At 38.2% G+C, this 26,078-nt stretch overlaps 1 protein-coding gene across 7 annotated transcripts in view; it reads right to left on the bottom strand.

Moving 5' to 3' along the window:
• PALLD (palladin, cytoskeletal associated protein) overlaps positions 1-26,078 on the bottom strand; it is a 372,024-nt gene that overhangs the window by 215,745 nt on the left and 130,201 nt on the right. For all 7 annotated transcript variants that reach the window (XM_019731450.3, XM_019731447.3, XM_019731449.3 and 4 more), the window contains one exon: positions 428-606. In XM_019731450.3, coding sequence (XP_019587009.2) covers positions 428-606 — 179 coding nt within the window. The remainder of the gene's footprint in view (positions 1-427; positions 607-26,078) is intronic.

Below are 26,078 nucleotides of genomic sequence, written 5' to 3'. Positions count from 1 at the left end.
ATTTCAACTACTATTTTGAAAAGCAACAAATAGGATACTCATGGATGTAGGAAAAAATATGAACACTGTGATGCTTAAAACACTTCCAACTTAAATTACTGGTATTGATCAAAATGCAATAACAATGTAAAACTATATATACTTTCATAGCAAGTTTTCTAATTACCTATAGGTTGAGTCTTGTCAAAAATGAGTTGATAGAATATATATAATCTATTCTCTGTCTACCCCACTTTCAAACAACATTAATTCTTGAAAATTTTTTACCTAGTGATTATAAGTTCCCAGGACATTGAGCAGGAGAAATGAGGTTTGAATCACAACACCATTATGCTGTTTGCATTGGAAAAACACATTCACCACGATGCCTTACTGATACTCAAGCTGTTAGACCATTCACACTCCTTTACCACACATCTCTCCTTACCTTCAATGAATATCTCAGCAGACGTTGTCTCTGAGCCGCTGGGGTTCGTGGCCAGACAGGTATAGCGACCTGTGTCGTCCTCAAAGGCTTCTGCTATGACCAGGGTATGGAGGTCCTCACCCTCACAGTGGATCTGAATATCAGGAGTGTTGTGCAGCTCCTTTCCCTCACAGAACCATCTGCAGGCCAAATGGAGGTCAAAGGGTCAAAGGAGAGAAAGGAAATGGTGATATTTAAAATAATAAAGCAGAAGTGAAAGGCTAGATGCTATGTGGTAAGATGCTTGTTGGACCAGTAAAGATCTGTGTACCTGTTCCTGAGGGAAACTGTACATTGTAGACTACGAAATTAATGACTAGACAATTCCCATAGGTTTTCTTTGTAAAGCATCTTACAAATTTTATCAACCTAGAAATAAGCAACACTGTCAAATGTGGAAAGATAAGTTCAGTTACAAAAGAAAAGGAACAGAGATTCAAAGCATCTTATAAAATGTTTTATAGTAAATGACGCACACTGATTACAATTTTATCTATTATTCTTATCTTTAAAACATGAAAGTAATAGAAACGTTATGCTCAAAATATCTAACGTTATCAAGGGAAAGTAATCATTCATGTTAAAAAAAAAAATCATAGGCAGCAATATTTTTGTTGACCCTAAGATTTCTGATCAGCTGAGCAGTAACAGATGTCATGCCTTCCACATTTCTGATATTTACCGAACTTTCTAGCAGACCGCTTGGCCTCCACAACTAGAGATGGAGCAGTTGTGCTGTAATTCGTTCTTGCTGGTCAGCGCTTTTCCTTTCCCAAACAACCAGGACCTTGGTGTGGGAGGCTGCAAGCTGCCAGACGGTTTAAACACAGGTTCTCTCTCACACTCTTTCCTTTAGTCCCCCAGTACCTCAAACTCTCAACAGGAGATTTAAAAAAAAAAATGAAGCCTCCCCCTCCCCACCCCTGCCACCCCTCTCATAATGGGATTTATTTTAAAAGAAATATGTAGGAATGTGCCACTTACAAGTAAAAGGATGGAAGTCTCTGGGACTGTATTGTCCCTTTAGCTCTTAATTAGCACTTGGAGATTTTCTTTGAGTCTAACCTAGAAAATTCTTTGGACTTGGCACCCTTTGGTGAAAATATGGCAGTGAAAGATGACTTTTTCTATATTTAGATAGTATATTGGTATTTGTCGATATTGAATCTGAAAATAATGTTCATAAAACAAACCTGTTTGCTAATACTCAGAGTATTAATTCCAGGAACCATATTAAGAAGTAAATATGGGACATTAAAAAACAAATATGGGGCACTCACAAAAGAACAGATATGACTTTGGGGTAAAAACACATTTAAAAAACAGCCAACTGAGCATCCTACACAATGTGATACATCGTACTTTTGAGGCACTTCAGAAGGGCTATATTTCTTGATTCTGGGGCACTTTGTGGTTTCCTTTGTTTTCATAAAGTCGTGGAAAGCATTTTAGCCTTCAGCCATCTTCCAGTTCCTTCTTTTCTGTTCTTTTTCCACATAGTCCAGACCCCGACCATGAGAACTAACCGTGGCTTAACTTTTAATTGTTCTTAAGTTTTTCAACTGATCTCTTCACAGATATGAAGTTTAAGGGAATAGCGCATGTAGGGAAGAGTATGTAGGGAAGAGTATGTAAGCTCTTCCCTACATACATCATTCCCTTAAACTTTGTATCTGTACTAAGGCATTTCATAAACTCGGCTCTGATTTTATTTTCTGTTGTTTTCCTATAGGAATCCTCTGTTTCTGTCAACTATTTGCATAGATCTCTTATTCTCAGCACAGTCCTCATGTACTACCTGCCTACTTTCCCCTCCTGGCATTCTCTCTTTAGTCTCCTCCATAGGAGCTACTCTTCCTGATAGCCGGGAGAGGCTCCTTCTACAGATTCAATTCAAGTAAATACACGCTCGCTGGGCATCTTCTATGTGAAAGGCACTGTATTCCATACCATGGGGAGAATGCCTGGTAAACTGAAACTACCATGTTTCCCTAAAAACAAGACCTCACTGGACAACCAGCTCTAATGCATCTTTTGGAACAAAAATTAACATCACACCCAGTCTTATTTTACTATAATATAAGACCTGGTCTTATATAATATAATATAATATGACATAATATGATATAATATATTATGATATAATATAATATAATATAGTATAGTATAATACCGGGTCTTATATTAATTTTTGTTCCAAAAGATGCGTTAGAGCTGATTGTCCGGCTAGGTCTTATTTTCAGGGAAACAGGGTAGTTGAGGAGTTTGTCTCTATTGCTAGAATTTTATCTTCCATAAACAAAGATACAAACCAACTATTAGCAGAAAAACGAAGCATGAAAACATGCAGTGAAGGTTTAAAAGAGAGAAAAATTCATTGGTTAGACGTGCTCCACAGGGAAGCCTCTGCCAACTCCCCACCGGAGCGTGTAGTATCTTGACCTCTAACTCAGCTCAGCAAACTTACAGCTTGCAGGGCCCGCTGCCTATTTATAAATGGTCCATAATCTTATTTTTTTTTAATGTTTGGAAAAAATGTTTAAAAAGCAATATTTTGTGACATACAAAATTATGTAAAGTTCAATTTTCATCATCGATAAAGGCTTTTTGCAACACAATCATGCTCATTTGTTGATGTGTTGTCTAAGGCTGCCTTTGCATCACAATGACCAAGTTGAGTAATTGCAATAGACTATATGGCCCACAAATCCTAAAATATTTACTATCTGGACTTGACTGAAAAAGTTTGCCACCTCCTGCTCTAGTATTTCACTCCTCAGAGTGTGATCCTTGGACCAGGAGCATCAGCATCATTTGGGAGCATGTTAGAAATGCAGACTCTTGACCCTCATCCCAAATCTACTGAATCAGTTTAGATCCCCCTGGTGATTCATGTGTACGTAAAAGTTAAGAAGTTCTGGCCTATTATGTTTGGATCACACTAACTTGCGTCACAGAATCCTGGCTCTCCAGCTAGATTATTGACTTCTTTAACATAGCAACCACATTTTATGTGTTTTGTATCTCTGGTCCCTTGCACATAAGTACACATGAAATTGTTCTGTTTTTCCCACCACTCTACTCAAAAAGTTCTAGCATTACTCATTTGACAGCTGACAATATACCACTTCATGAGATCTTCTGTGTTGTTTCCTTACACCATTCCTTGAGGCCTAATGCATTTATGCCTTATTTCCCCATCTAGAAAATCGACTTCTTGATTACAGAAAAAGACAGATTTTTAAAACTTTTTAAAATTGATCCATACTGTATTGCACGTAGTCAGTGCTTTATAAATACTTACTATCTGCCACTCATTCTTTTAAAATAGGCTTCCCACGAAAAAACAAATAGCGAAAAGTTCGTGGTCTACTAGATTTTAAAGATGCTACATATTGTATGTCACTCCTTGATGTTTGCAATTCACCTTTTTTTATCAAAGACCCCAAGAAGTCCTGCAGAAATTTGTGTAACACTATCTAAGCTAGCATTTACTGACCTATTGGACCATGACATTCTTTTTCATTTAGCATCTACTAACATCCTATGTGTAGTTACAGAATGCTTTTCTAGTATATTTATCTCATAGAACCTGTAGTTTTTAAAAAGTGAATTAAGACCAATTATAATCTAAGCAATGATAGTAAGTATAAGGCTTAATCAGTAAGCACAACAAAATACTTGAAATGTATATTAGTTCCGCCCAGAAAGATAAAGGCAACAAATGCATTTCCTGCAACAACCTAACCCATCTATTTGGCCTTCTGAAATCCTTCAGCATGTCTTCAACAATTGCCTGCGGTGAAATGGTTAGTCCTTTCAAACCACTAGGCTGACCCATTTTTAAATTTTTAATACTCATACTTTTTGTTTTCCAGTTCTGTGAGTAAAATTTTAAAAGCTTCTCCAATTGTAACACATAGAAGAAATAGTGCAGAGAAAAGACTAAATGTGTCCAAGTAAGATGGTAGGTATACTAATTAACATGAGTCATTACCCTGTGTTGACACTGTCAGGGAAAGTCAGATTGTTACTGACGTAAGTACCTGTGAAGTGACCAGTTCTAAACTGTGATAGTATGATTCAAGTGGAGGGGGGAAAAAACTCTGCAAATATTTAGATGGCAGACACCCTTTAGCAACAAAAAGGGCAGCATGGTACCCAGCCAATATTTAGAGTAACGTGTGCTTAATTTGTGATTGGAACCATTTGCACCATTGCAACTAGTAATGCTCAATTGCAACTTTAGGAAAGTCGTTAAGCCTTCCCTGGTTCAGGTTCCTCATCTGAGGAGATGAGACTTTCTAGCTATAAAGTCTCACGAGTCTAAGTTTTTTGGTGAAATGAAAGGGTTGTATATTTAGTGATTTGGGTTAAAAACATCTCAAGACGTAACTTAGAGAATTATTTGATAAAACATACCATAATTAATGATGTTTCTTTTTTGGGATATACTAGGATATAGTAGTGTTTCTAAGATTATACACCCAGTTGGGTCCTGAAAAGCATCCATAGATGTACCCCATTGTTTTTATCACTACCCCAGTACTGAACTTTCCACATTCTACTAAAATTTGCTCTTACTCTGCTTTTCTACCCTACTAGAATACACATTTTTTCCACGGTAGACGCCAGATCTTATTAACTGATTTACTAAGTTAATAAGTGTCCTGTATATTCCAGCACAATGTCTGGCAGATGAAATGTGTTAACCATGTCTTTTTTACTTTTCTGTATTTCTGATGCTTTGGCATCTGGATCCTTGCTGACTCTGGAGAGACGGCCCCTCCCAGGAAAGACCAATTCTTAGCTACAGTAACTGACTCTCCTTCAAGCACTCCCTTCATATGAAAACTAACCAGTCCAGAGCCACTTCCTCTATGGGGACCTCACACCCAGGCCACTATTTCCATGTTCTAATCACCCCAGAGCCAGGTAGCAACAACTAGGAATAGCTTCTATGCCCCAGAACTCGCTGAAATTATTCAGACGAGCCAATCTTACATCTATTTCCCCTGCTTCACGCATTCCTTCCCATGGAAACCACAATAAAGGACCATACCCATGTTTCACTTTGCACCCTCTGCCTCCTGACCAACTCTGATGCTTGTGTGTGCCCCCACCCGCACTCCCACCCCCACCACTGTAGCAGGCTCCCTACTTTTGGAAACTGTGAGGAATAACCCTTCTTTCAATGGCAGTCATCTCCTGATCTGCTGGCCTCACCATACCTGAATAACAACACCTACTTTTTAAAACACTGAACTGTAATAAGCTTACAAAGAAAGAAAGACTTGGACTGATAAACAGTTTAAACAATAACTATCTTAGTTTCTGCATTAAGATGTACATGGAGAGAAGTTTATCTACTCGCACCTACTCAAACTGAAGTGCACTTAAAAAGCATAAAATGAAACTCAACATAATCTATTTAATACATGTATCACAAGAGGAATTAGCCTTGTCCACTCTTATGTATCAGATCAAAAACAAATCACCTTCTTATTTACTCTAAGAGAATCTTAGAGTTTTGAAGTTTTGACACTACAGGTAGATGAATGAGATGTGCTCCAGTCATGTTTGTTTTATTAAGTTACTTAAAGGTCATCATTCCATCAGCTTCCTGGCAAAAGACTCAAAATAGTATTTAATATTCTTGAAATAAAAATTAAGAGTGAGGTCTGCTGATTAAATTCTGACCTCCTGAAAATTTTCCTAAATTCTTGTTGTTACTGCAACTTAGGAAAAGCAATACTGGTGTGACAAGCTAAAATGCAAAGCATACAATATAGGACGAAGTACAGTTCCGATAAATGCATGGCACAGGTAATGACACTATGTTCCCTTTACTCTGTGGCAGACATCACTAATTGATCAGAATGTTTTTGCTAGTGAAGCTGAATTTCAGCATCCTCAGGGCTATTTAAGCAGGCTACAAAGCAACTGAAGCTGAAGTCTGCAGTGAAACAGTCACTCCTCAACTTGGTCTCTTTCAAGAAAATACCTTTTCTCTTTCCTCCATATCCTGTAAGCTGTTTCTATTTATTTTGAAGAGTGGAAGAGAGGGTTTAGTTGAGAGGGAGCATGCAAAAGCATGTAATGTGGCTAAGAAAGAGTCTACTTAGGTAAAATTCCACTTGAAGACACAGCTCAACCTTTTTTTTTTTTTTTCATTCCATTTCTAATACCGGCAAGACATTTATCTAGTGGATAGGGCAATGGACAGCATATTGGAAAATCAAAATCCAATTTTGTACATTCCTATTCTGCACCTCTAATAAATATCAACTTCAATCATACTTCTAATTTGCTACTATAATATAGTTAAAATATACAAATATAATCTCATAGAATGAGGAGATGCTACAAAATTTGGGAACAATGATAGTTCTTAAAGACTTAGAAATTCAAATTAAGGGAAACAATTAATGTTTACAAATGCCTATCATATGCTACATGCTTTGTAAATATAGCCTATTTTATTTCTCAATAGCCCTGTAAATTACTTGTCATTATATTTTTAGATATAGGCTACTCTCATTTATCTATAGAAATGAAAAAGAATATGGACAAGTAAATTCAGATAATCTTCAAAATTTCATTTTCCTCTATACCTGTAGCTTCATCTTTCATCTTTTTTTTTTTTTTTACTATGAATATAAACAAGTTTTAACAAAGTTTACTGATTCTTCCTCTCTAATCTCTGGTGGGGCTGCTAAGCAGCTGTATAATTGCCATGCAATGGGGAGCTAGGAAGGAAATCTTAACATATTAGGGTGTGGCAGCTAACATCATACTCAATGGGGAAAAGCTGAAACCATTCCCCTTAAGATGAGGAACAAGACAAGGAAGCCCACTTTCTCCACTTTTATTCAACATAGTTCTGGAAGTTCTAGCCACATCAACCAGACTAGAAAAAGATATACAAGGCATCCAAATCAGTAAGGAGGAAGTGAAACTGTCATTATATGCAGATGACATGATACTATATATAGAGAAACCCAAAGCCTCCACCAAATAAACAATTAGAGCTGATAGATGAATTTAGTATAGTAGCAGGATACAAAATTAATATTCAGAAATCAGTTGCAGTTGTATACACCAATAATACTCTATCAGAAGGAGAAATTAAGAAAACAGTCCCATTTACAATTGCTTCAAAAACTACAAAATAGTTGGGAATAAATTTAACCAAAGAAGTAAAAGATTTATACTCAGAAAATTAAGACACTGAAAAGAGAAATTAAAGAAAATACTAATAAATGGAAACACATACCACGCTCATGGATAGGAAGAATTAATACAGTCAAAATGTCCATACTGCCTAAGGCAATATACAGATTCAATGCAATTCCTACCAAACTACCAAGGACATTTTTCACAGAAAAAGAAGATATAATCCTAAAATTTATATGGTATCATAAAAGACCCTGAGTATCCACAGCAATCTTGAAAAATAAGAACAAAGTGGGAGGTATCACGATACCTGACATCAAATCATACTACAAGGCTACAGTAATCAAAACAGTATGGTACTGGCATAAAAACAGACACATAGATCAATAGAACAGAATAGAGAGCCCAGAAATAAATCCATGCCTATATGGTCGTTTAATCTACAACAATGGAAGCAAAAATTTACATTTGGGTAAAGACAGTCTGTTCAATAAATGGTGCTGGGAAACCTGGAAAGACACATGCAAAAAAATGAAGCTGGACCACATCCTTACACCATATACAAGAATAAATTCAAAATGGATTAAATACTTAAATGTAAGATCTGAAACGATAAACTCCTAAAAGAAAATATAGACAGTAAATTTGCAGACATTACCCTGAATAATATTTTTACTGATATTTCCCCTCAGGCAAGGGAAGTAAGAGAAAAAATAAACATATGAGATTACATCAAACTAAAAAGTTTTTTCACAGCAAAGGAAACCATCAATAAAACAAAAAGGCATCCTACTGAATGGGAGAAGCTATGTGTCAATGATACATCTGACAATGGGGTTAATGTTCAAAATTTATAAAAAACTCAATCAACTCAACACCGAAACAATAAACAACCTATTAAAAAATGGGCAGAGGACATGAAGAGATATTTTTCTAAAGAGGACCCTCAGATGGCAAACAGACATATGAAAAAATGTTCAGCCTCACTCATCATTAGAGAAATGCAAATAAAAACCACAATGAGATACCACCTCACTCCAGTCAGAATGGCTATCATCAATAAATCAACAAACAAGTGCTAGTGAGGATGTGGAGAAAAGGGATCCCTTGTGCACTGCTGGTGGGATTGCAGATTGGTGCATCCACTATGGAAAATAGCAAGGAGGTATCTCAAAAAACTGGAAATGGAACTACCTTATGACCCAGCAATTCCACGCCTAGGTATCTATCTGGAGAAATCCAAAACTCTAAGTCAAAAAAATTTATGCATCCCTATGTTTATTGCAGTGCTATTCACAATACCCAGACATGGAAACAACTGCAATACCCATCGGTAGACGACTGGATTAAGAAACTGTGGTGCAGTTATACATTGGCGTATTACTCGGCCATAAAGAAGAACGAAATCTTACCAGTTGCAATGACATAGATGGACCTAGAGAATATTATGTAAGTGAGATAAGTCAGATGGAGAAAGACAAATACCACATGCTCTCATATGTGGAATCGAAAGAATAGAATGAGCAAACTAAACAGAAATAATCTCTCCACTGGTTTTTCAAAGCAATTCCTTTAAAATGTTAATCTGATCATGTCACTCACGTGGTTTGAACATTTCAATGGCATCTCACTTATATGTGGAATCTAAATAACTGAATAAATAAACAAACGAATCAGTAACAGTCTCAGAGATGTAGAAGAAAAACTGAGGGTTGCTAGATGGGAGGTGGGTGGTAATGAGGGAGAAGGTGAGGAGATTAGAAAGCACAATTGGTAACCACAAGATTGCCACGGGGATACGAAAGACAGTTTAGGGAATATAATCAATAACGTTGTAAAGATTTTGAAGGGTATCCGATGGACACTTGTCTTATTAGGGAGACCATTTCATGGATGGTGTAGGTACCTGACCACTGCACTGTACATCTGAAGCTGAATAATAATGTCAGCTATAATTTTATATATATATACATATATATATACACATATGTATGTATATACATATATATATACATATATATGTATATACATATATATAGATATATATATAGATATATATATATAGTGTCAGAGGACGTGGAGTACAGCATAAGGAATAGAGTCAGTGGAACTATAACAGCTATATACGACGTGAGAGGGGTAGTAGATTGGGGGAGGGGAGTTATCACTGTGTGAGGGGTATAAATGTCTAACTATTACATTGTTTGTACACCTGAAACTACAAAAAAAAAAAAATGTGTGTGTGGTAAATCCTCATTCAAAAGAATTAAGAGTTGCTCATATAAGAGCAAGCCAGTTAGACTGGTTGTCAAGACTTCAAGGCCATAAACAGGCTATAAAATAACCTTGAATTAATTGGAAATAAAACGTAAAAGGTTTAGATGTACTCATATTTATTCATTCATTCATCAAACATTCATCAAACTGCACTTCATCTGCAACCCAGGAAACTGGAGGTACAGATGTCAACTAAACCGGGTTTCTTTTTTCATGAGGCTACTAGTAGGGGAAAACAGAGAAGAAAACACAATTCTAGACATAATGAAATACTGAATACACTTCATTTAATGAACTTAGATTCTTCCATCTAATGGAAACATGTATTGTTTCAAAAAAATCTTTAAAAATTGGTTATTGCTTCATATGTATAGGTTTGGTTTACTTTGGATAAAATGATATGGTTGAAATCAATTTATTAGAAAGGGAATAATGCAAATGGACTCCATTATTCTGTGCCAGGATGTTGAAATCAACATTGTTTAAATATATGTATACATATTTTTTCTTCTTACTATGTAATGTCTTTTTTCCCCTGAGGATTTTTCAAAGATTCCAGCCTAAAAGTGAGATGGTGCCAAACATTCAAAGATTATATTGTGGCACCAGCAGGATGTGGTAGGATTGAAATTCAAGAAGGTGTTTTACATAGAAAAGTTCAATATTTAATTGTTCACATTCTACATTTCAAGGTGAGGTTAAATGTAACCTCTGACTTGGTCTGAGGCTGATTGTTGGAGGACAGTGGCTGTATGACTGCAGTCCCAGGAGCTGTATGGTTAGAGAGCTAAAGGGGTCAGAAGGATAACTGAAATCAGGGGATCATAGATGCTTCTGAGCAAGTGACCATCTTTGAAAATCACCGATCATTTCCATTCCTGGGTAGTCTGAGAAAAATTTTAAATTTACCCCCCTCATGGAGTCTTCCTTTGTCCTTCTCTTGTGACTCTGGCAACTGGCAGTGGGGCTCAGAGCTGTGTACTGGAGTTGGGATACACATCTGGGAAAGCTCAGAACACTCTGGTTCTCCAAGATAGGGCAATATTGTTGATTTTTATGAGAATAAACTTAACTGCTAAATGAGGAGGGACTAAAAAATCCACTGGTGAAGTATAATATATACTACCCAGTATACTAATAACTATACTAATAGTTTATCTCAAAAAAAATCACATATGGCATTGCTTGGCTTACAAGTTGACTAGTAATATCTATTCTAATTCTACCACTTAAAAGGAAGTACAGATTTTTATGACTGGCAGTTTCTTTTGGTACCTTTATTTTTTTAGAACCACAACTATGTATCATGAAAATTTTCTGTGCCCTGTATTTTTAAACATGTGGCTTTTAAAATGAACCAATCTGACTCACAAAAGTTATAAAGCTTCATCAATGGATCTTGGCTAATATTCTCCAACTCTGCTAAGGAAACAGTAAATCTTAGAAGTCACTTAATAGAAACGATGAGGTGCTTTAAAATAAAAACCTTTAAAAACAGTTTTTACTTTTTCCTGTAAGTCAGTTTTCTTATGCTCATGGGGAAACAAAGTTAAGTTGAAAGATGTCTGTCTATTTTTGCTTTGCAACGTCACTGATTTGTGCTTCCTAGAAAAATTTATCTTCCAAGGGATGTCAGTGATGATTGCAGGATGTCAAATTTAGCCCACAGCTGCCCCCTTCTCCCAAAGTGCAAGTAGCCATATGGCTTCATAAAAATGCATGCTTGAAGAAAACTAAGGGAACCAGTTTCTTTAATGTTATTATAATGAAAATAAAGGGTAGAAAAAAACCCCAGAGATATCAACGGTTCTACAATGGTTATATTTTCCAGGTGTTCCTTTCTCCTAAAGAAATGGTAGTGCTCTGCCATGAACTGGAGAACCACCAAAACAAAATTGGCAACTTAAGCCCAAGATGAATTTTGTTTATGCTTAACTCGAAGCCAGGCCATCTGTAAATGTCGAATATCATACATCCTCAATTAAACACCGATTCATTTTTATGGAGTACCTTTTGTCTTGTCACTAAAGATCTCTTAATTTTTTACATGTGTTCATATTAACCACAAGACACACCATGTTTATTCTGTCATGTGGATTAATAGGCAGACCAAAGTGAAATTAGTCCTTGTCTAAATTTACTATGGCTATAATTTAATGACTGCTTAGCTTGAAGGCCAATAGTTAAATTTGTGTGGACAACAGATGTACTTTAACCTTATGGTCCAAAAGAGACCAATAAATAGATGTACTTTTTGAAATTCAAAGCCCAGGAAATGATAAACTAGATTTTGATCCCAAACCAGACTCATGTATAGCAATTCTTTCCTCAAATAATCACATTGTCTCCTAAGAGAAAAAAGATAAAATAGAAGCGCGGGGTGAGTAGCACAGATAAAACTAAACTTCAAATATGATTTTATCTTGTTTTATATCAACCATGAGAAGTAGCTTCATGTCTGCGCACTATGAACATGCAGATAGTTAATCACCAGCACTAGAAAACAACTATAAAAATAAGCAACTGGAATCTATGCTATGTATTTGTGCTGCCAGAAGCTGTTAAACTCTTAGGTTGCTGCTAATACTTTCCACATTGCTGATGTAATGAAAAGGAGCTATGACTGGGAGTCAGGAGTCTGGGGTTCAAGTTCTGCCTGGTCCACAGACCAGCTAAGCTGAATGTGACCCAGTCGTTCTCTCTGAGGCTTGAGTTCCCTTATTTGTGAAATGTGAGGAATCAGCTAGGCCAGCATTATTTCAAATGCATCCCAAGAAACCAGTTCTGCAGCAAGTTGACAGATACCATTGAGAAAGGGTTATCTGGCCAATTAGGTTTATGGAACACTGGGTTAAACAAAATTAAACATCTATCGTTACTACAGAACTTTTTAGAACTTCGACTGTGCCAATATAGAGTGAATTTCCAGGAGAGAACAATGGTAGGTATCATCCTCAATCTTACTTGACCACAGAACGCATGTTTTGAGAATCACGTGGAAGGATTAGAATTATGTGGAACACATTTTGGGAAACATTGGGTTGAGTTATCATTAACATCCCATCTGACTCTGCAGTAGTAACATTTAATACCTGGCTTACATTTTACAACTACCTTTTTTCAGTGAGTGACAGACATCAGTACTAGGGCAAAGCCCTGTTTCCCACTGGCCTCAGATGTGATTTCAGAGTCATTCTCAAATGGTGCTGTGGGCAGCCAGTACCAAATGGTTAGAGCTGGCACCTGAGCTGAAACATATTTGCCATGCCTATGCTTAAACATTATTTTCTTAGACAGAAATCAATGTGATATGCTGACTGCTAAGCTCTCATCCTTTTTGGTCAAGCTTCCGTTTTGCCATGGCACATGGAATTACGGGTATCCCCCCCCCCCCCAACCCCCACTCTTTGGAAAATGCTCTGTGTGACTATATAATGTCCAAGTCAGGACATTTCTAATAGTGAAATCGGCTGCCATTAAGAATTACAGGAATAAATGGTGATTGTTCCAGGCACACCAGAATGTGAAGTCGCTTTACTTATACTTCATCTCAAGAGCAACTTGAAACTGATTTTGGCTTTAGTGGATCTTTGGACTCTGCAATTGTGATTCATTCCTGAGTAGACAAGAGTTAATTTCACAGTGTATGAGGAAAAACAAAGATTGCCAACCCTCCCGTCACTCATTCACAAATTCTCTAGTTACACCTGTTAGTTAAAAAAAAAAAAAAGATTCATTCTCACCAATCTTCTATGCAAGCACAAAAATAAGTCAGCAGGACCTGACAAGTCACACTTCAAAGCTACCTGTATTGTGAAAATTTGTACTGAATGTTTCCAAATCTTCAAAGCGTTGGGGGAAAGAAAGGATTATACAGAGAGCCGGAGAGTGAGAAACCTCATACGTAAAACAGCCAGAGGTGCACATTCAGCAATTTTGTTGCTACAGTTAGGGCAGGTAATTATTAGCCATTGTTGTAACTTGGATTACATTCTCCACAGGATAAAATGAGAGCTGTTTTATGAGACAATGCTGTCAGTCTTCTATCCTTTTGGAACTTGTCCACTGAAATACAACGATTACCTCAGAATTATGAAACCCAAAATGACTAAAACCAAAGTAGGGCGTGGGGATCTGCTCCTCTTGGTCTCTTCAACCCTACAGAATTACAGAAATCCACCTAAAACAGTTCACATATAGACTCCTAGAAACCTGGTCCTTATTTCTTTGCATTTGAGGAACAATTACATTGAAAACAACTTTTTTCTCAGCAGCGGAATGTCTTTCTCCAAAGTCAATGAACAAAAGATTTCATCTACAATTTTTCCTAGTTTATTATTAGTCAGTCCCTCAATTTCTTGCCTTACTCGTGCTGCCAGCTAATTGTGATTAGGGGTAAGGGAGGAAGAAATGGAGAAAAGTGGGATAGAGAATAATTGGAAAATCCCCCTCTTTCTGAAAAAATTGAAACTTTATTAATTCAACTTTTAGAATGAAACTTTGCTTCTCTATCTTCTATCTCATCTCCAAGAGAGCGCCAGCTGACGCTGTGCTGGTTGCAACCCCATGACCTGAGTCAAGCTCAACTGTTCCAGGCAAGGAGGGCAGCTTCAAGCACTTGAATTTGATGGATATTAGAGCTCAGATTTAGGGCGGGCTCAGGCCCCCTTGCAGTGTTCCGGCTCTAGTCTAATGAGGAACGTCATTAGGTCACACGTGGCTGGTATGATCTCTGGGGAACCATGAGACAGTCGCCGAAAACAGAGCATGAGTGTGAGCAAAATTAAACAGTACATTGGACCCATCAGGTAGTAACTGTATACTGATAAATTTATTTTCTTTTTTTCAAGTTAAGGTTTTCCCAGCTAACACATCTTCAAGCCACCCCCTTTCCTGCATGCATGCCTCTTATTCTTATTTTCTGCTCCTTCTAGAAGTTCACATTAAGAGGTCAGCTTTCCAAGGAGAGCTATAATAAATAAAGTATCCACTTGGGGGTGGGGGAATCTCTTTTATTTAGATCATGAAAAGTGAGGTGCAGAAGGAATTATATTGCTAGCAGGTAGCACTCAGGGGCCCTGCACCAACTATCCTATCAACTAAGTAGTGAATGCCTTCATCAAAAATGTTGAGCAACATTTTATACACATACACTCACACATATCACCACACCACGTATCTATTTACACACATACCTGGACTTAACATCTGACATGTTCCTTGAATCAAGTTCCTGAAAGAGTCTCAAACATCCTGCAAATGTTGCACTGTAACTACCTTTCTGATTCTTGCCACACAGGTAATTCTCTAAATCATATCTGTCCTCTTCCTCCCAACAATTTGGATCAAATACATACTTTTGAATTTGTAGAAAAGTGAGCCATTTCCCAAGAAAGCTGCCTCCACTGCTGCCCCTCAGATCCTGGGTGTGTGGAGCTGTGGCCGGATCAGGGAGGGGCCTCAGGTGTATGAGCAAGAGCAGGAAGTCAGGACTAATTATACCTTGTTTTATTTGGCTATCTGCATAGCAGATAAAATGGCATGATTTCAGCTGGTTTTTTCAGAGCAAAATTACCTCAGGCTGATATTTCATTCCAATGGACTAGAATTTTTTTTTTAAGTGTTAAGATTAAACTTATGATCAGATACAGACTTAAATCTTTTTCTTTGAAAACGGTGGATTTTCAGCATGAAAAAGCTCTCCCTTCTGATGACAATTAGAGCACCTACTACCTGGCTACATGCCATTATTTAGTGCTTATATCCTGCAGGCCCCAAAGCTCCTGTGATCACAGAATACACGACTTTTAAAAATTGGCTTCACAGGCACAGAAAGACTTTGCAAAAGACAAAAGAAAAACGAACTGTAAAACTATTACCAGGGGCAAAGGCTTTAGTGTATGCAATTCACTCGTTACAGGAAGTTGTAATAGTTCCTTTGCGTGCATAAATGAAAATGTGTTTTTCATATTTAAAAATGTCACTGATGAGCATGGCTACACGTGTTTGACGTGCAAGAAAAAGGACAATATACTCAAAACTTGTCTAAAGCAGGGTTCTGATTCTGAGCCCGATATGTATAGATCAGGATATCTAGAACATAAGATCTCTGCTTCAGCCACACCTCTCTTTGGAGCTCCTAAGACAGGCTTGTGACAAGGAAGCATGCCAACAGCTTACTTTATCCTTTCAAGTCTGTGTACATTGTGAGAAAAGAAAGCCTTTCATCACTACCTTATCGTTCTGGCAGTTTGTAGACAGTGGGGAAATAAAAAATGACTGTGTGCTAGAAAAAGGTAAGAGAATCCATACTCTATGTAAATGCTGTTTCACACTCATGTATTCTTTCACTTTTTTTTTTGGGGGGGGGGGGCAAGAATTACCACAGTCTCCCTCTGATTTTAATGTTCCATTGGTCGACAGTTTTTCCAGGTTATTTGAAGGTGGGCTTAAAATATTTATCTGAATACAATGTTAGGTTAATTATAATGAATCTGAAAACATTCCCTGAGGTTTCTTATGGCTAAAATTATCCCATATGCCCCCAAATGGAAGAAGCTGGAATGAGTTAGTGAGTTCCTTATTACTAGATGTAATAAAGGTAGAAGAACAATTGGCAGGGATCTTGTAGAGAGAATTCAAGAAGTAGATGGATAATTAAGAGACTATGATGACGAGTGCTATCATCTTTCTTTTAGCAAACATTTGACAGCTGATACGTGAAGGTGGAACAAAACACCTAATATCTGGTGCACTGAATACGAAATGGCATAATCCTCTTAATTATGATGCATTTATTAATACTAGATTAGCCTAATTTAATCAACATAACTTGAGATTTCCTGGGGCTTTTTAATTAGGATGGTTTATTAGAGATGCTCAGCTGTTAAATGAAGCTTCCATTCAGCCCACAAAATGCTATAATGTTTCTATGTTGGCAAATGGTTTGCATTACAAAATACATTTTAAAAAATATTTCATGCTTCATACAAAAACCAGGGTCAATATGTGACAGAGTATTTCCTCTAAAATAAAGACTCTCTAAATTTAACCTTATTCATTATTAGCTCGCTTTGTACTAGTTTCCATTTTTTTCTTTGCCGAGGTTCATGTTTTAGTCTTATTTCACTGCGGTAGAACCTCTGACTTGAAAAATGTTTGGGTTAGGAAATCACATGCTAAAATTCAAATCCAATAAGGCATAATTTAATTTTTCACAAGCACATTCAGGGCTTTAAGGAGATTAAAATTGTTCTATCATTTAGCTAAAGAATAATTTTTATGAAATTTATGTCATACATGTACATCATGCCCTTTCCCTCAATTTTGGTTTGCCTTCTGATTTTTCAACATTCTTCTTGGAAAAGAATCACATGCCATTTAAGGAGTGAAGGAAAATCATGATTCCTGGTAGGGACTGGCTCACCCATGAAAGTATCTATTGGGTTAAAACAGCGCTTTTCTCTCCAGAAGGAATTCCCTGCCATGGTCACGATCTCTGTGAGTCTATCATATAAGCTATATCTGCTTCCTCAACATTGCAACCCTCTGACTCAAGCCTCTGGAGAAGGTGCTAGCCTTCCACCTCCGTGCAGAGCGTTTTATCTGCCTCTGGCCCATCAGATACTGTCTCATCCAGCATTGGGGTGGGGAGAGGGAAACCGAAGGAAAACCAGCCCTTGAGCTAGTTGTTCAGAATCACTATTTTTAACTATTTACTTTTGGTCAAAAGCACTTCTCCTAAATAAGATGCAAAATGGATATCTTTTGCTCAATCTATATAATATGCAGATATTCACAATCAAGACCTCCCATTTTTTAAATTTATCCTCCTGTCACTGGGCAGAAGAGTACAAATTCCTCCCTCTTCTTCCACTTCTTCTTTCTGTACATTATTATGATTTCTAAGTGACGAAGAATTGAAGTACGTAATAGCTCTAAAATTCTGGTAGGATTAGACAGAGATTTTCTGGCCAGTGGCTAAAGAGTTAACCACAGACATTACAAAGAAAATGTTAAATCTGTTGCCAGGTCATTTACTGCAATGTTAAAAGCTAACAGAGTGAGTTTGCCCAACACTCTGGAGCCTAATAATGTAATTGTAACTAGGAGATGGAACAGTCTTCTAACACTGTTTTTAGAAGTGATTTATTGATCCCCACACAATAATTTTTCAGCGATTCCTATAACCAGAATTTATAGATTTATTCCTAACTGCAGGAAAAATTGACTTCACTCTTGTACCCTTTGCCTTCTCGCATTAATCTTTGAATTGCAATTAGCTAAGTTAAATCATGATCTTGAAAAGGCATTCCCCCGCACCCTCTTCGGGGACAGGATCTGATGTGCTAAAGTTTGGACTGTATCACTTCATCTTTAAAAGCCATCTGTTTAAGCACATTTATATGTTTAAACAAATAGTATCATCAGAATGTTCATACTTTACAGGAAGGAGGAAAGAAGGAGATTCAGAAGGCATTGTATACTCTGCAATATTGTTACACACGTATGGTATGTGTAGGGTATAGAGGCTACTTAGTAGAGGTGGAGGCCTCTACTTAGGAGAGGATGGGACTTTTCCAAGTGGGAGCTACGTGAACACCAAAAGGAAAATGAAAACATTTAAAATATAAACTAACACTCCCATATATGGACACTGGTTGTAGCTAATGTGGGAATATGAATTGGTGTAACCTTGTAAGAAGAGAATTTGGGAACACTAACATATGCATTTGACCCAGCAGTTTCATTTTTAGGAAGTTAGGCTCTGATATGCTCCCACAAGGGCGCAACGACATATGAAACACATATATACAAGGACTGTCACTGTAGCACTTTTTTTAAAGTAACAGGAAAATAGTCATCTTGTCCTAAATGACTATCACAGAAGAAACAGCAATTTAATTATGGGTATCGCACTCAAGGAAATATTATGCAGCCTTTAAAAATAATGTTACATACAGTGGTCAAAAATATATTATCCAGTAAAACCACAACAGTATAGAACGGGACAGTAGACTTCTGGAGGATTATACAAGAAACTTATCACTTTTAATTTATGTTAAGAGGAGGGATTGAAACTGAGGGAAGAGAGAACTTTCACTTTTCATTTTGGAGCTTTCTGTATTTTTTTTTTTTTTTAGCCACAAGCAAATATTACTTCGTTCGTTAAACTTATTAAAATGTTCAAAAAGGAAACCTAGAGAAAAACGTGACAATATTAGAATACCCAATCTATGCTTCATTTTAATAGTTGAAAAGAAATATATACGTTTTGGGGCAATTATGTTCTATTAGAAGAGACATGAATTATCAATTCATCATTCATTAACTCCTGGGGCTTGTTAACTTATATTTTATTTGTACCTTCATAAGATTGCTGCAAGGATTAAACAAGGTAATGCATGTCTAACTTTTGGTTTGGGGCTTGATGCATTTTACTCAAAAAGCTTAGCCAGCTGTTATAATTTCTTACAAAAGCCAAGGGAAAAGTCCATTGCAGGGGCACACAAAGCGATTCAGAAAAGTCTGACTTCTGATGTATGCAACTAAATGTTAGTATTCTACTTTCGCTCCTATTTGTGAGTCCCTCCATTAGACCTGGGTTATCAATTAATGGATTTATCATTTCATCTGTCTATGAAGCTTCCCACTGCTAGGAGGGCCATTGCATGCTTCCTAAAATCATGGTCACAATTAGAATGAAATGGATTCAGTTAAAGAAAACAAATATTAGCATATTGTCTGACACGCTTAAGTCTTTAGTCCTAAAACTAGATCTACTGATACGAAGAGATGCTTAAAAAAATTCACACCAGCCAGGCTTTATCTCATCTTGTGTCAAGGTAGTGGGTGAAAAATAGCACAGTGTATGAGAATTGGTAGAATGTAACATGTTAGGGCTGTATTCTGTTGTGTTTCCTTAACAACCAAGCAAAAGCTTATAGGAAAGTTCTTGGTTGTGCTGAGTCAGTGTCCCAACGACGGAGTGCCTTTTAACCATGAAATGATTCTTACACAGGTCAAAGGAATCTGAACTCCATCCTCCAAGCACTCCTTGGGTTGAATTTTGAAAATCTTGCTGGGAGGTGAGAGAAGCTAATTAGGAAGCAAAATGAAATCCTGGCTGTGTAGAAGACAATGTGCTCACTCTCCTGTGGCTTTGATTCCAGTGCGGGTGCAAGTAGGGAGAGAGACAGTAAGCACCTAACCTACCACATAAATAAAATATCAGACAGGGCAGTGCCATGGGGGGAGGGAAACAGCAAGAGTGAGCAGAGCTCCATTAGGTAGGATAGTCGTGGAAGAGAATGAGGTCATTTCATGCTATACCAGTACAGTGTTTATCATCAATAAAGATACCAGCACATAAAAAAGAACATGCATGAAGAGACCCTGAATGCAGATGCCTGATGCAAAAGTATGCATGCCTAGAGATTCTCTAATAATGAGCATCATATCACCTATCTCCAAAAGGCTCCTTTCCCTCCCTGGATTTCTTAGGACCAACTAGCACATCTCTCACCTTCTAGGCAAATAGAATTTACATTTTATTTCCTGAGAGCATGCTCTCATATTAATTTATACCCATAAGGACCAAAACAAATTTTTCACTTATGACTTAATACAGAATTCATGTCTATCTCTAAAGCGAAATGGCCCACTTTCTCCCATTATGTCATTGAGTTCTAATTTTTCTCTCAAGCTGTAAAACAGCTGTTGCTAATGCATATGGACAGATTTCAAAACTGAGCCTATTTCTCTAGTACCTATTGCAAGCTGTTCAGTGTTCTCCTTTGGCTGAAATGTCGGGAGGGCTCTGGTGAATAGGGAAAGCAGAAGAAAAGTAGCTTGTGGGGTTCCTGGGTAAGAACTGCCTGTGATACTCTCTGCAGCATGTCAGTTCTTGGTCAGAAGCAGACAAACCAAAAAACAGGCGAGTCCATGTCCAGTCACCTTCAGAAGCTGTCAATGACCCCAAGGGAATGACCTTAGAGAATGGAAAGAGGGAAGGGGGGGGAGGAGAAATAATGCAGCCTTGTTCTAAGTATACAATTTGGATAAATAAGGAAAATAAGCAATTCCTTTTTAAAAAAATAAGTGTTGAATACATGAGTTCTTTAGCTTGAGCGGTGCACTGTAATGGCGGGGTTACACAGAGGGGTTCTGAAAACCTGTCTGGGCTTCTTTTCCCCACTACTTCTGAGGACATGTGCCACCACCCTTGTTCAAGAGGTTGTTTCACACATAAGCTTATTCCTTTTGGGATCTACTGTTATGATTTGTCTTCCTAGCAAGCCTTAGAAACATCTTTTTCTGTAAATATTTTAATAGCTAATCCTGAACTCTGAAGAAAAAAAAAAAAGCATGAATAAGAAAAATATATTCCATTGTAATAAGTGAGCCAGCGAATCTATTTTGCATTGCAGTCAAAACAGTCAGCCAAAACTTTCTGAAGAACTTAGCTAACCAGACCCTTCTAAAATTTTAAATGTCAGAGAAAATATTGTAATTCAAATGTTTACCCTTTTCCAGGACTTCTAAGCTTAAAAGGCTACTAAAATGTTCAATTCTTTTCATATTTGATGATTAGTGCAGCACTTTTGAAGCTGGTTGAAGAAAGGAGGGGAAGCTAGAGAGAGACAATACTATTTTTTTTTTTTTAATTTTGAGTGGTGAACTTTTCAATTTTTTTGTTTTGTTTTTCCTTCTCAAACTATTTTTGCTATGCAAATTGAGAGAGCAGATTATATTTTCACAATATTTTATTCATAAGTATGGTTTTATGGGCTATTAACATGAATACCTTATTTTTTTCACATTTTGAGGACTGAGGTCCTATCATATTTATACCATTATATGGAGAAATTATCTGTATTTTTAAATTGTATTGTATACAGAAAAGTATAAATAAAGGTGTCCTGCATGGAGTGCTATATTCTTAAATGATGAGACTTACATAGATATCCTCTTTACTTTCTGCGACTTTATAATGTAAGACATCACAGCTAAGATACTATTTTGTGGCAAAAAGAAATAGACTATTTCTATAACCATTGCTTGGAACCATGGAAATTAATCTTATGCCACTGATATCGAGGGGAAAACAGAGGCCTTAAGCTATGTAGTGGCCAAGAGCCAGACCTTGATTCATTCCTGGAAGCCTCATACACACCATTTCACAAGTGATACCTGGAGACTGCTTTAAGTACATTTCATTTTGGTGTTAGGATTGTTCTGGAGAGAAGAATGTTTTAGGGGGTGGGTGGTAAAGTTGTAAATAGGAACTGATGGACTGCTATCTCCAAAATTATGGAATTGCGTGCTCTCCACACACTTGTCAAAGCTTGGCAGCAAGGCCTTGGCTGGGACCAGGACTGGAGTCCCGCTGTGAAAGCAGATGGATGGTGGCCCCGGAGTCATCTGCACTGGGACCAAACGGAGTTCACCATCGGCATTCTGCTCAGAGGGTTCTGACTAACACTACCAGCTTCCCGCTTTCCTGAGGGGAGCCCATTGGTGATGTGATACAGGAGGGGTGGGCAAGCATAGCATCTGGCTTGGGACCCTGGTCCTTCTCCCAACATCTGTGTGGGGAAAGGAGAGCCTCCTGCAGTCAGGAAGAGGTGGTGGCTGGCCTGGGATCTGCTTCGGTGAAGCTATACACTGCAGTCCCTTGAACAGTGGCCAGGAGACCACTTTGTCACCTGGTGATGAAGTTGGCTTCCTGCCCCAGTTTCTTCTTAGAATAGCAAATAGCATCCAAGGCTCAGCATCCCTGTGAGGTCGTCTCCTAGTTTTTAATAATTCCTTGTATTTATTTAGTGCCTTTTTCCTCTCCCAAGAGCTCACTGTAAGAGTTTTCCATATGTTACTTCAATAATCCTCATTACAGCCCCGTGCCTGGCCTGGTTAGAAAACGGTGCTAATGGGGCCGAGGTCAGCACTCAGCCTCTCACAAGCCCCCTGTGAGCAGCCTCATTTGCACTGAGAAAATCTGTCTCATGGCCTCACTCTGCACAGCTCACCATAACCAATTACTTCAAAACGCTTGTAAGAGGCCACAAAGGTAACAAGTGGTGGGAATACTAATAATAATAACAACAGCTAAAATTTAATAAGTGCTCACTCTCTGTCAGGTATCTTCTAAGGGCTTATCATCTATTAACTAATTTAGCTCTCCCAAAAACTCCATGAGGGAGATACTGTTGTTAGGCCCATTCTAAAGAAGAGGAAACTGAGGCCCAGGGAGGTTAAGGTCACACAGGAAATGGCAGAGCAGGGATTTTGACTCCATCAGTCTGCTTCAAGGGATCAAACTCTTCACCACTACTCAATACTGTGCCGCCCCTGCCCCCTGCCCCCTGCCCCCTGCCCCGCCAATAAGCAACATTGTGAACGGCACACCTCAGTACACAAATTCCTTATCATATCTGGATTTTTAAGCAGTTTGCTAATACAGAGTACAAGGTGGAAAACTGAGAAGAGGGAGGCAGTTAACATTTAAAGGGCACTACTAAAAATACACATTAGGTGCTGTGCTGGACACACTACAGGCCTCGTCTCATTGAATCCTTATAGCAGCATTTAGAGGTGCGTCCCATGTCATAGATCAGGAGCGTGAGTGTCAGACAGGCTAAGTCCTCTGAATACTGATACTTAGTGCAAGGGCCAAAATTAGACAGCTGTCTGCTTCTAACGCATATGCTGTTTGGATGAAACGTCAGATGACATTCCCAATGTAGTTAAAGGAAATACTATGTATGTGGAAAAGATAGAGAGGTGTGGAGGAGATGAAGAGACTTATCACAAGCGATGGTGTCCATGATCAGAAGTGCCCTTTGGGACTTCCACCACTGTGCCCTCCTTCCTACAACTACCAAATGGCTATTTCATTTAGCCCTAATCACACATCATAGTCACATCGAAAATAAATCAACCCCTATGGCCACAGGGACAATGCTGGGTGAGGAGAGAGCACAGGAGGTTACTCACCAGGAAAATAGGGAGACCAGCACCTATCGCATGTGTTTCTTGGGCAGATTGAGTGCTACGGCCTATCTACATCATTGGGGCAAAGTCAATGCTCAACAAATGTTTTAAAGATATCAACATCCAAAGAGCTCTTGTATGTCTTTGAAAATGAATGAGAGTAATTCCTTAACAATTTCTGTTTCTGGAAGCACCAAGTGACTTTGCAAAAAGAATGGCCTCCAGAAAGGGTGGGCTCGGGTATCAGACACATTTCAGTTACAACCCCGGCTCTAGAATTTCCTCCATGAACTTGGGTGAGTTACTTAGCTGTTCTGAGCATTCGTTTCCTAATCTGGAAAATGGGGAGAATATGGTACTTATGTCGTGGGATTATTAAAGTAGAACATGAATATAAAGCGCTTCTCAGAGCTCAGGAAAGGCTAACGACTATGAGGAAAGATCTTCATGGGAAACTCAGTTACAGAACTCCGCTTCTATCTTTCCAATTTTTGTGAGATCGCCCATGATCTATAAATGGGAGTTCACGTGTGTTGTCACTCTGCAGCTGCAGACACGCTTAACAGATCTGCTTTCCTAAAAGTGTTCATTTGTGAAAGGGAACTTTGCTTTTTCAGCAGATCGAGTTTCAAAGTCCATTGGCAGGACATGCTGGGTGCCTCGATTAATGGCTCAGCAGATAGTCCTATCAGTAGTAGAAACTAGCACATGTGTGTTGGAAATCATAAACAGCATATTATGCACTCACATTATTATCAACAGCAGCAAGATCGTAAATAGGGACGGTTTGGCTAGCTAGCTGTGATAACTGTTAACACAAATGCCAGCTTCTGGATTGCACGTTCCATGCAGCTTAAATATCAAAACCCAAAGGAAGAAAAACAAACCCAAATTGTTTCCTGTGTATTATCCTCAAGTCAGACAATGTGATCTGTACATGAATTCCACCCAAAAGCAATACTTCCACTGTGGTTAGCAAACCAGACTGCTTTCCCTTTTCAATTTAACTTGACCTCATCAAGGACAGGGTGTGGAATCTTGACATAATGCTCCGAGATCCTTTAACGAGTCATCTAACATTAATATTATTCAAGCACTTGCCAAGTTATAACATAAAAGGTAAGTGCTTATTTCAGCAAAACCTAAGCTTTCGTGTATGGACAATATTTTAAGGCTTTCGTGTATGGACAATTTAAGGCTGGCACCAACAGGGCTCCAAACATCCCTTTCCCTCCAGCCCTAAATTCTTTGATGTCTTCTCAAAAATCTCTCACATCTGCTAAAGATAAGGCAAAGTATACATCTGACAATCACTCAGGAAGCTTATGTTTGAACATTTCTCTTCAAGGTGTCACAAGATAGCAGAGAGCAAGGTAGGGGGAAAAGCATGGTTTGTTCACACTGTTCTGTGCTGTCAAAGTATGTTCTTGTTTCCTCTCCCACTAGCATAATATGGGTATGTTTCTTAAGAAGTGCAGAAGAGTTGAGCCTATTGTGTAGAAGATGCCTGCACTTGAAACAAGAATATAAAAGAGGCAGTGAGTGGAACAGGCTATCAAGACTGGGAGTCCAACTGGGTTTCACGTAAATGATCAACCACTCTATTAGTCTGCTTTGACCCCAGAAATGATTTTCTTCAGGACTTCCTCCTCAATAAAACATGCACAAAGAATCTAGCCAGAAACCTCTCACATATTTGATGAGCCAGAAAGCCTTAAGTGAATTATATGTAGTAGGGCTCAATATTTGTAATTCGGTGAACACATAATCTCTAAGTGGCCTGAGACTGGGAAATGGGCACCATGTGTAACCATCCTGGATGAGCTTTCTTATTAGTGAAAGGGTAATAGACCCAGCTCATGGAAAGAAGGCAGCATGGTACCTGTGCGTTGTGGGTACCCAATTAATGTTACCTGCATGCCCATTCTCTAGTAATCTATTGGTCTACTGGGGTATCCAGGTTTTCAGATTTCAGTTATGAACTTTGTTGAGTAGTAGGACTGCAAGAACCACAATATCTCTCTTTGAGGGAGTTGGCTGTGAAGCTCTCCCTCGGAGAAGTTTGTAAATGATACCCAGCCAGACGCATGTGATTAGAAGGTTCCTCAGATAAAGACCACCTGGAGCGCCACCAGATTCCCTCTCATGATTCATGGTTCAGGTCCCT

The sequence above is a fragment of the Rhinolophus sinicus genome, chromosome 15 (genome assembly GCF_057876585.1).
Source record: "Rhinolophus sinicus isolate RSI-liver-muscle chromosome 15, RSI-T2T, whole genome shotgun sequence".
NCBI lineage: Eukaryota > Metazoa > Chordata > Mammalia > Chiroptera > Rhinolophidae > Rhinolophus > Rhinolophus sinicus.
The sequence above is the reverse complement of the archived record's forward strand: the minus strand, read 5'-3'. Positions and strand labels throughout refer to the sequence as shown.